This window comes from Erinaceus europaeus, chromosome 21 (genome assembly GCF_950295315.1).
Source record: "Erinaceus europaeus chromosome 21, mEriEur2.1, whole genome shotgun sequence".
In the NCBI taxonomy this organism is placed as follows: Eukaryota; Metazoa; Chordata; class Mammalia; order Eulipotyphla; family Erinaceidae; genus Erinaceus; species Erinaceus europaeus.
Window position 1 is genome coordinate 37,792,926 of NC_080182.1, and position 12,605 is coordinate 37,805,530.

Consider the following 12,605-nt stretch of genomic DNA (forward strand, 5'->3'; position numbering starts at 1 on the left):
CTACCTCCCCTCCCACCAATTCCTCAGTTTCTTTTTTATTTATTTACTTTCCCTTTTGTTGCCCTTGTTGTTTTTTATTGTTGTTGTAGTTGTTGTTGTTGATGATGATGTTGTTGAATGGAACAGAGAGAAATGGAGAGGGGGAGAGAAAGACAGACACCTGCAGACCTGCTTCACCACCTGTGAAGTGACTCCCCTGCAGGTGGGGAGCCGGGGGCTCAAACCAGGATCCTTATGTTGGTCCTTGAGCTTTGCGCCACATGCTCTTAACCCACTGCACTACCGCCCGACTCCCAATTTCTGTTTCTATCCAAACACGGAGACCCCAAAGCTCATCTGCTATACTCTTACCTTTAGGTTCCTGACTATTAAACAATTTGTTCTGCTTTAGATCCTAATGCTTTTCAGCCACCAAGTTGCAGATGCTAGCATGATGCCCACCTGACTTCCCTGGGCAGACGATCCCACAAATATGTCCTGGAGCCCCACCTCCCCAGACCCCAGCCCCACGAGGGAAAGACAGAAACAGGGTGGGAGTATGGATAGACCTACCAACGTGCATGTTCAGTGGGGAAGTAATTATAGAATCCAGACCTTCACCTTCTGCACCCCATAATGACTGACTCCATGCTCCCAGAGGGGTAAAGAATAGGAAAGCCTCCAATGGAGGGGGTGGGATGGAAAACTCTGGTGGTGGGAAATGTGTGGAATTGTACCCCTCTTATCCAACGGACTTGGTGACAATAATTAAATCAATAAAAAAAAAGAGCTATACAATGGACCAAGATACCAGACAGACAGCTAGTAAGAGTCTATCTATGGTGTAGAGTGCAGAGGTTTTGAGAGTAAAAAAATAAAATAAGATAAAAATAAAAACAGCTTCATTTCTCCCCTTTTGGATGTTTTCATGTTTTATAATGTCATATGTGAGGGGTTAAACATGTATTAGGGATGCAGCTGCCAAAAATTTGCTTCTTAAATGGAATTAATGTTAAGGAATATTAAGATAGGAGACAGAATGATTAGATTAAAAACAATTGTGATTTGAAAAAGCTAAAAGCAAATAATTAAGACTACAGAAAAGTCAGAACACCTTTTAATAATCATTTGATTTGGAAAATTTTGTGAAAATATTACCTAGAGACATTTTTTTTTTGGCCTCCAGGGTTATTGGTGGGGCTCAGGGCCGGCACTACATATCCACTGCTCCTGGTGGCCATTTTTTCCATTTTATTGGATAAGACAGAAAGAAATTGAGAGGGGAGATAGAGATAGATAGATAGATAGATAGACAGACAGACAGGCAGGCAGACAGATAGTAAAGACAGACATCTGCAGACCTGCTTCCCTGCTTGTAAAGTGTCATCCCTGTTGGTGGGGAACTAGGGCTTGAACCTGGATCCTTGAGTGGGTCCTTGTGCTTAGTACTATGTGCTCTTAACCGAATGTGCCACCACCCACTCCTCTTCTCACCCTACTTAGACTCTCTCATATTCATTTTGTTTGTTTATCTCATATAAACAAACAAAGCAGCTTCAAATGAAAGCAAAAAGCCAGAACATCAACAGCTCCAGTAGAAGCAGCACCAGGGTTCACCAGGGAGTCTCAGGTATCCAAGTACTGCACTCTACCTATTGAGTTATTTCCCTGGAAGTCAGCCTTTCTGTTTCCTTCCTTTCTTTCTCTCTCTCTCTCTCTCTCTCTCTCTTTCTTTCTTTCTTTCTTTCTTTCTTGCCTCCAGGGTTATTGCTAGGGCGAATTCACCACTCCTGTTGGCCCTCTTTTTGCCACTGTTACGGCTGCTGCTGTTGTTGGATAGGACAGAGAGAAATCGAGAGAGGAGAGGAAGACACAGAGGGGAAGAGAAAGACAGAGATCTGCAGACCCGCCTCACTGCTTGCAAAGTGACCTCCCTGCAGGTGTGGAGCCGGGGGATCCTTATGCTGGTCCTCATGCTCCGCGCTATGTGGACTTAACCCGGTGTACCACCGCCCCTTTCTTTTTTTGTTTTAAAATAAAAGGGGTTTCCCATTCCTTTTGCTTTATATTACATGTGAGTAAAAATCATATAAATTTAACATGGGTGATTGTTACTAAATTTCAGAAAATCTATTATCCATCAAATCCACCAAACATTCTTCTCCACTTTCCAGATGTTTCCTCTTACAATTTTCATGTTCTAATATGATCAGCTCTGATTCAGAACAAGGAAGTTTCACTCTGGCTGTCAAATTTCAAACAATTCAACCTTCAGGGCACAGAAAAAGCCCACATTAAAAAAAACAAACGAAAAACTGGTAGTCTCGCCACTTACTCATTCATGCAATTTTGGGAGAATTAAAAAAGTATAATCTAAAATTTTAGAGATTATTAGTGTTACCAGAGGCACAACATGAGCATCTGGCACAACCAATACTCAGTGAACAGATAAAGAGTGCTACATAGTAACTGAACAGTCAAGATTATGAATGGCTCGAAATAGTTTATGCTTTTCTGACAAAGTCTTACTCTTATGATAGCTTTTATTTCCTATTTACTCATCACTTCCTGCAATCTTCCCTAATTATATCTTGGCTAACTAATGCTGTTTTGTGAAGAGTGATTATTTTTCTGAGAAGGAAAACAATTTTGAGGTATTTTGAAATTTAAAACATGTTCTGATATTTCCTTCAAGCTGAGGGTTATCCAGAAGTGATGGGCACTAATTTCCCAGCTACGGGCAATCACTCTGTGGTAGGGAATATACCAACCACGTGAAAGTGTACTGAGAAGCACATGGTGTCATATATGAGAAGTTAAAAAAAAACTTTAAATGTTGTATTTAATTTTTTATTGACAATTCTTGATACAACAGACATCTTTGAATACTTCATACCTGTCAGAAGGTGGAGCTCTAAACATATCTGAAATACTGGCTTTTTATATGTCTCACAAATATGCATGATGAGGAGATTAAAGCAGGCACAGAGTCTTTATAAAAATGGTTTTGAAGAATATTTCATTTTTCTTAGGATAAAATCCGTATCTCTCAGTATATACATGATTAACTAACAAAAAAATGTTTAGTATGTTCTTTTGGAATCTCAATATAATGCCCACTATGAAAGATTAGTTATGTATACATGAGAACAAAAGATGAAAGTACATTTAAAGGTGATATGTAGTAAAAAATGAGAACCATCAAATTGAACATAGGCAAGATTATTCACACTTACAGGCGTCTCGGATGTAGAGTAGCATGGCTATGAAAATATAATCAACTAAAGTCAGGCTGAGACCATCTGCAAATAAGGCATCCCAGACCACGAGGAGATCCTGCAGAGGGAACTCTCGTCCAAACAGCAGCCGCACCCACCGTCTGCAGGGAAAATGTACCAACGCTCAGAAAATAGCACTTCTGACAATAATATAAAGAGGGATAATTTCTCCCATAACTGGGAAAAATGATCATTTTTCGGCTGATCACACTGAGAAAATATACACAAAATACAATACAGCAAAATCTAAGTTTTAAACCCCCTAATGAAATTTGTAATTTTAAAAAATCTGGGTCACAATCATTAACAATTTGAATGAAACAAAAGTATACAATGTGAAAAGGGTGGAAATCCTTTATACTTAATAGAGATCACTAATTTCAAAGAGACAAAAAGAAAAATGGTCTGTTAGTTGCTTTGTATGTAAGGTTATAAATTTCAAATAAAAATGTGGAATATTTCATACTCATTCCTGACATATTCTTTGCTGACTGAACTTTTGCAAATTATCATATAGCCAAACAGAAATATGTATTGTCACATTTTACTTTTTATTTGGCATATTTATTTTAAAACTAGACGTGGGGACTAAGCATTTTCTCTCTCTTCCTATCTTTCCTCCTTCCCTTTCTCTTGCTGGTTACATATAGCCTATTTCAAATGAAACATATAGTGAAACTTAGCTTTTAACTTATTTTTCACAACAGTTATATCTGTGGCCAGGAAAATGAATATCTACACAACAGAACAGCGCTAAGAACCTAATAAGAAAATTAAATAAGTTTTACATAGGAACAAATAGTGTAAGTAGGAAAACCTTTTTTCAGTAATTGTTAACTAAGCTACTTATAATTCCTATATAAAAATAAAAATAACTGACTTTGAACATTATAGATTCATTTCTAATCTTACATAATGGTTAAAAATTTTCCCTCTTAATCCTTTCTTTAGAAAGTTCAGCTAAAATTGTATGTGATTTTGGCACATAGCAACAAATAAAAACCTCCAAATTTCTAGAACTACTTTGTAACACAAATAATAATTCTTTAAAATTAGTCAAGAAATATTACCTCTGTGAAAATAAGAAACCAAATATAACCCTCTGTAAAGTTAAATTAAAATCCCCCCCCCAAATTCAAATACTTAACTTAGAGAGTATTACCTTTGAGAAAGAATCAAAACTATAGCTAAGTAGTATATAATCACACATGTGCATCACGGCTTTTGAAAAATAATGTGATCAAGTATTTAAGTTCTTTTATTTAAGCTAATATCAAATTTATATCTTAAATTGTTACTCAGTTTTTTCAGAAATATTTAATACCTAAATAATAATCATTTAAAAACATTAATCATTTACAATGATTAACCTTTCAATTTCTATTCACCTTTCAATTTTTATTCTACTGTTAATAGAAAAGATGGCTAAAACATTTTTTCCTAACATGCCTATATATATGAGACTTAGGAAACAGTCATTACTTCTGGATACTTTTTAAAAATTATAAATGCTAGCACTGACCATTATAGTAGCAGAAAGATATCTCTAAATTAAAGTAATTTCTCCTCTTAATTAAACAGAATTAACTCACTTTTTTAAAGAGTAGAAGAACCAGAGAATGGTCAATAATAAAAGTACCTAGATTAAACCATCTTGGGTATGTACTTAAACAATTTCAAAACAATATGTATCAAAATTCTGAAATAACTAAAGAATTTACAAAGATTTTATTCCATTGTTCAACTGGAACAATGGGAAAAAAATCGATAAAAGACTGATGAGTATCTAATATATAAAATATGAGTACAGGTTGTAAGAATACATTGTTTCTTTTTCATTGAACTCATTTTCCTGACTAGAATCTAGAGAGCATTATAAAGTGCAAATGTCACAACTGTAAAATCAAACTGCCCTGAACTTGCCCCATTCATTCTTGGAAGACATTTTTTCTTTAGAGACTTTTTAAAATTTTCCCTTCTGTTGCCCTTGTTGTTTTTTTATTGTTGTTGTCGTTATTATTGTTGTTATTATTGATGTCATTGTTGTTAGACAGGACAGAGAGAAATGGAGAGAGGAGGGGAAGACAGAGGGGGAGAGAAAGACAGACACCTGCAGACCTGCCTCACCGCCTGTGAAGTGATTCCTCTGCAGGTGGGGAGCTGGGGGCTCGAACTGGGATCCTTAAGCTGGTCCTTGTGCTTCACGCCACGTGCACTTAACCGCTGTGCTGCCGCCCGACTACCCTTGGAAGACATTTTAAAGCTTTCTGCTTAGATTTCTTTTACGTATGGAATTTTTCTGTGCCATTTTCTTGCTGTTTCCTAGTAAAAACAAAATTACTTTCCTTTAAGTGGACATATATCCTATTGTAATATTTAGGGATAAAGGGGAAAAGAAAAAATTATCAAGGTCAATTCACACCAGAAGTGAAAACACACTATCTCTACCCCACTTGACAACTCAAATTCATCTCCTTTTATTTCATACAACCACATCTTCAGTTTCATCACATAAAATGAGCCAGACTACTTCTTTTGAAAACCTGATTTTCAAAGTGTTACTATTTCAGAAGTATAAACTCTCTCTCTCTCTCTCTCTCTCTCTCTGTGTGTGTCTCTCTCCAACCCAATGCACCCACCATCAAAATCCCTGTGTGTCTTCACCTATTTTAACACTCCCGTTTTCTCTGACAATGTCCACTCCTTACATAAACTCCTACAATGTTCCTAAATAATATGGCTGTGTTATCTTGGCTTCAAAACTGACCCTGCAGATATTCAACATGTAGCAAACTACTGCAGCACCATCAAAATACGGAACTGTAGAGTCTTAGTAATCTACACTGAATTCAAAATACTTTTAGTTCTTAAAGATCTTCAGTACTTTTATACTTAATGTGTAATCTATGATGTGGTGCTTTATAAATGTTTTCCATTTCTTTATATTTGAAGTTACACCTTATCAAGAATACTGTTAAGCAATTCCAGGGCAAGACCAAAATCTCAGTGTAGGGGAAGGTTGAGAGAGAAAAAAGGAGAAGACTCTAGTGGGGAAAGAATACAAGACAGAAAGTTCTTTATAGAGTTGTATATTTTTGTTAAAGGCTCTCTGTGTCTACTAAGGTTTTGTAATGTGAGCACTTAACCAGGTGTGCTACAGCCTGGCCCCTTCTACTAAGGTTTTGTTAATCTCACTGTAATGTCACCTGTCACGTTACAGGAAAGCAATGAGAAGTACAGGCCTTGATCTTATTAGTGGCAGCATAAAAATAATTCAGGAAATGGAACAACCCAGAAGCACATACTGGGGGGGGGGGGAAGGTATTGCTAGATTCATAGCATGTTTCTTTTATGTAAGACTTATAGTAATTTGTACATAGAAGGATATTACATTAAAGAAAAAAAATTTCCTCTACTTTATATGTAATTGTAGAGAGTTAAGGACAAATTTTCAAAATATTTAAAAAGTACTGTATGGCTAGTGGAATGCGTTGGGATGAGCAATGGCCTTATCAATAATTTAATAATTTTAATCCCAATTGGATTTAGTTCATACATATATTCACTGCACACAAAATTTCCTGTTCTGTTCTTTTTTTTTTTCTTTCATGAACTTAAAAGCCAAAGGAAAATTCAGTTCTCTGTGAAGTGACTTACCAACAGAAATTATTTCAGCAAGCTTTTATATTCTTGGAAAGGGAAAGTTACTCTAGGAAATGATGTCTTATAGAGAAGTCACTCCTAAAATTAACATGCTTTTATTGTAGTTAGAAAATATAAAGGGAGTTTTTAAGTTACACTTAGGGTAGCATTAGACCTTTCTTTTCCCATTAAAGATAGCTTCAATTTAATTCCTTGATACTACTTATCTTGCTTTATGTATACCTGCAGATTGCAATGCCCATAACCATACACATTTTATCACTTCTGATAACATATTAATTCATATTTTGCCAGACCTATTCAGTAATTAAAACCTGTACTAACAAAAAAAGCCAATCTGAAATACTAAATTTAATAGCAAACCATCCAAAGACAAGACCGTTTCTATATTTTTACTTATACTGCTACTCTTCTTTTTATAGTTCTGTATGACACGACTATTATTCTCACAGGATCAGTAGCTCCTGATGGTGCTACTGCTTGGTGAATGACCCACGGAAACAGTAAAAGAAACCCTAATTTATCAGTCAGTGTATGAAAAAGACCAACTTTCCTGAGGTTTAAATAAACATGACCTTAATTTAATATGGCTAATGGGTTGTATAAATGGAAAGAGAAATTAGTATAATAAATTTCTTTTTTTTTTTTTTTGTTTCTCTTTAGTGACCTTTTAGTGATATGGTTATGGCAACTTTAGGAGAATAAGTAAATTAGAAAAAATATATATTAAATTTGACAAATATTTAAGTGTTATTTTAAATCATATCTGATCACAAAATGATAGCAACAGATATGCATTCTGGAATACAAAGAAAAGATGATAGGTCATTCTTAATGATATTTGACTTTTGCTTGCTGTTTATTCACATGTTTCAAAACTTCTGATTTTGAAATAATTCATGCCTGGTAGGGAATAAACACAGATTCCAAATTCAGTTATCAGTATCAGAAGAACAAAAGCAGACCAAAGCGTTCATCTCTTGAGTTGGCACCTCCTTGACTGAATTCAGCTCTTATGCTGGTTCTTTTGTGAAAACAGTTTTAAAATTAGAACCAAATATTGTAGTGATTGTAATTAGGGTCATAAGACATTCTCATCTTTAATTCCAACATCCTTGCAGAGTGAAGATATATAAAATATGGTAGTCAAAATATGCTTTATTACAATTTCACATTTACTATACTTTTAAGGGTTCTGTCAAATTACATTATTATAAGGTACTTACCCTGTTTAACTTTTTAAATTATATTTATTTATTTTCCCTTTTGTTACCCTTCTTGTTTTTATTGTTGTTGCTATTGATGTCGTCATTGTTGGATAGGACAAAGAGAAATGGAGAGAGGAGGGGAAGACAGAGAGGGGAAGAGAAAGACAGACACCTGCAGACCTGCTTCACCGCCTGTGAAGCGACTCCCCTGCAGGTGGGGAGCTGGGGGCTCGAACCGGGATCCTTACGCCAGTCTTTGCACTTTGCACCACATGTGCTTAACTGCTACGCTACTGCCCAACTCCCTTAACTTTTTTTTTTTAAATCTGACCAAGTCTTTCAACTTCAGTCATATTAAAATATTTGGGATTTGTATGCCTCACAGAAGAAAAAAATTAGGAAAAGAAGAAGAGGAGGAGGAGGAGGAGGAAGAGGAAGAAGAAGAAGATGAAGAAATGACTACTTCAATTCAATCAAAATCTGTTTCATAAACAGAATGGACTGGAACTCCAGGTTAGTTGTTATGATTAATGAACTCAAATTTGCCTTTTTCAAGTGTTCCTTATTATCTATGGTTTGAACCCAGCATGAATCTAGCTATTTGGAGACACATGTTAAATGTAATTTAACCCTCACAGGGTATGTACAGGAATTTCTCGAAGTATATTTTGTGCTTTGGGGAAAATTCTCTGTTCCTTTCAGAGGGTAGTACATAGCCTTTTATTAAAGAAGGTTTTATATTCCAAAAATAAGTTCCTAATAATTATCACCCATTCCAACTGTAATTTCTTCCCTTTGAGAAGTGTTTGAAGCTGTTTTATTGGAACAACTGCAATACGCCCTTTGCAAAAATAGTCTGACTGGAATGCAGAGCTGTTTGTGTCTATGTTTTTCCAAAGGTAGTGAAGTTCATGAGATTTTTGGGTATAGATGATAGTCGTTCTCTGTCTTGACACTAGCTAATGTTTGAATACTCTCTGTCACAAACACCCATCTTTTAAAGGAGTTTTGTTACTTGGAACACAAGAGTGATATTTCAAGGACAAAGTAAATTTAAGGTAGACGATCTACCAGTAAATTCAGATACAGCTAGTGTAGGATGGTAACAGCACGATCTAAAAGCCAATACAAATCTAGCTGTGTGAATAGAATGTGCTCTCTTGGAGAAGCGACTTCAGGAACCCACCAGATGGCCGATGAGTGTGAACGTGTGGCTCGTGGACAGAGAGGAGCCTAGAGAGAGATTAAGGGGCTGGTAACAGTCCGGCAATTTACCAGTTGAGACACCACCTCCAGTTTCACCAAAAAAAAGGCAGCTGAAGAGAGGAGAGGACTCCCCTAAGACTCACCAAATGTAACTGAGTCTCCATTGCTACTGCCCTCAGAATCTGCGGCAGCAGGGGGGCGGCCCTGTGCTGACACCAGGGGACAGAGAACTAACCAGGGAAACTCAGGAGAAGACCTACACCTTGGTGGCCTAGCTGCCAAGCTGTGAGACTCTCTGCATAATCACTGGATTATCTCTGCCCCCACCCTGCTTTATCTCTTGGTCAGGAGTCAGTGATTAAGCTAAGAAACCTACTTATAGTTTAAAAGCCCTCAGGCTCCCATAGCCTACACTCAGTTGCATTCCTCTATGCAGACACTAAGTTAGAAGAAGTTGAAACCCAGTAATCAATTCTTTTTACTATAGCAACAAAAAACAATAAAATATCTAAGAGTAAACCTAACCAAAGAAGTGAAAGACTTGTATACCGAAAAGTATGAGTCACTACTCAAAAAATTGAAAAAGATACAAAGAAGTGGAAAGATATTCTATGTTCATGGGTTGGAAGAATTAACATAATCAAAATGAATATGCTACCTAGAACCATATACAAGCTTAATGCTATCCCCATTAGGATCCCAACCACACTTTTTAGTAGAACAAATGCTACAAATGTTTATCTGGAACCAAAAAAGACCTAGAATTGCCAAAACAATCTTGAGAAGAAAGAACAGAACTGGGAGCATCACACTCCCAGCTCTCAAATTGTATTATAGGGCCATTGTCATCAAAACTGCTTGGTACTAGAACAATAAACACACTGACCAGTGGAATAGAATTGAGAGCCTGGAAGTAAGCCTCCACACCTATGGACATTTAATCTTTGACACAGGTGCCCAAACAATTAAGTGGGGAAAGCAGAGTCTCTTCAACAAATGGTGTCTGAGAGAGTTGGGCGGTAGCACAGCGGGTTAAGCTCACAGGGTGCAAAGTGCAAGGACCAGTGTAAGGATCCTGGTTGGAGCCCTTGGCTCCCCACCTGCAAGGGAGTTGCTTCACAGGCTGTGAAGCAGGTCTGCAGGTGTCTTTCTCTCCACCTCTTTGTTTTCACCTCCTCTCTCCATTTCTCTCTGCCCTATCCAATGACTACATCAATAACAACAACAATAGTAACTACAACAATAAAACAAGGCAACAAAAGGGAATAAATTATAAATTTAAAAAAATGGTGTTGGAAAAAGTGGGTTGAAACATGCAGGAGAATGAAACTGAACCACTATATTTCACCAGATACAAAAGTAAACTCCAAGTGGATCAAGGACTTAGATGTTAGACCAAAAACTATCAGATACTTAGAGTAAAATATTGGGAGAACTCTTTTGCTCATAAATTTTAAAGACATCTTCAATGAAATGAATCCAATTACAAAGAAGACTAAGGCAAGCAAAAAACCTATGGGACTAGGACATCAAATTAAAGAGTTTTCTGTACAGCAAAAGAAACCACTACCTAAACAAAGAGACCCCTCACAGAACGGGAAGAAGATCTTTACATGCCATACATCAGACAAGAAGCTAATAACCAAAATAAATAAAGAGCTTGCTAGACTCAACAACAAGAAAAACAAATAAACCCATCCAAAAAATGGGGAGAGAACGTGGACAGAATATTCACCACAGAAGAGATTGCAAAAAGGCTGAGAATCACATGAAAAAATATTCCAAGTCTTTGATTGTCAGAAAAATGCAAATAAAGGACAACAATGAAATATCACTTCACTCCTGTGAGAATGTCATACATCAGAAAAAGGTAACAGCAGCAAATGCTGAAGAGGTTTGTGAGGTCAAAGGAAACCCTCCTACACTGCTGGTGGGAATGTCAATTGGTCCAACCTCTGTGGAGAGCAGTGTGGAGAAACTCTCAGAAGGCTAGAAAATGGGACCTACCCTATGACCCTGCAATTCCTCTCCTGGGGATAGATCCTAAGGAAACCCAACACACCCATCCAAAAAGATCTGTGTACACCTATGTTCTTGGCAGCACAATTTGTAACAGCCAAAAACCTGGAGGCAACTCAGATGTCCCAACAACAGATGAATGGCTTGAGCAAGCTGTGGGTCCTATATATGTACTACGCAGCTATTAAAAATGTTGACTTCACCGTTTTCAGCAAAATCTTGGATGGGCCTTGAAAAATTCATGTTAAGTGAAATAAGTCAGAAACAGAAGGATAAATATGGGCTGATCTCACTGTCAGGCAGAAGCTGAAAAAAACAAGATCAGAAAGGGAAAAACACAAGTAGAACCTGAACTGCAATTGGAGTATTGCACCAAAGAAAAAAGACTCTGGAGTGGGTGTGGGGGGGAGAATACAGGTCCACAAAGGATGACAGAGGACCTAGTGGAGGTTTGTATTGTTATATGGAAAAAACCGGGAAATGTTATGCATGTACAAACTATTGTATTTACTGTTGAATGTAAAACATTAATTTCCCCAATAAAAAAAATTAAAGAAAAAACAACATTTCTTGGAAGTCACTATCAAACTATAAATAACAAACACAAAGAATTAATGTGTGGTTGTTGGCCACGCTTAGAAAATAATCTTTACTCTCTCTGAATACTAGCTTTTACTCATACAATTTTTACTTTAGGACACCTTTAGGAAAAGGAATTACTAAACCACTGTTCTAAAAGATCATCATGAAAAATTGTTAAAAACATAGTTGTTTCTCTTATCTCTTTATCTGAAAACTCATTAAAAATATAAAATATGGTGGTTCTGGTTGGTGACACAGTGATAAAGCTTTGGACTCTCAAGCATGAGGTCCCGAGTTCGATCCCCAGTAGCACATGTGCCAGAGTGATGTCTGGTTTCTTTCTCTCTCCTATCTTTCTCATCAATAAATAAAATATTTTTAAAAATGTGTTACTTTATTGATTTGAAATTATCATAAGGTACCTTAACTACCAGTGGGATCTTAACTTCAGTGAATAAGATTTCTCAAATCTTCTGTGTAAATCTTTCAATATCCTTGAATATATGTTGAAAACAAGTCACATGAGGTATAAAAACACTTAAGTTCAGAAAATATCAAGGTTCAAATGATTCAGACTATAACTCCATAGGACAGGTCATGCCATCAATAGGTTTCAACTGAACCTATTTTTAAAAGACAGAAATGGTAACCAAAGACCACTGGACAATTG

General features: G+C 36.6%; 1 protein-coding gene across 4 annotated transcripts in view; it reads right to left on the reverse strand.

The window, feature by feature from the left end:
* The window catches only part of TBC1D5 (TBC1 domain family member 5), a 504,373-nt gene that overhangs the window by 136,171 nt on the left and 355,597 nt on the right, over positions 1-12,605 (reverse strand). For all 4 annotated transcript variants that reach the window (XM_060180867.1, XM_007529715.3, XM_007529708.3 and 1 more), the window contains one exon: positions 3,216-3,358. In XM_060180867.1, coding sequence (XP_060036850.1) covers positions 3,216-3,358 — 143 coding nt within the window. The remainder of the gene's footprint in view (positions 1-3,215; positions 3,359-12,605) is intronic.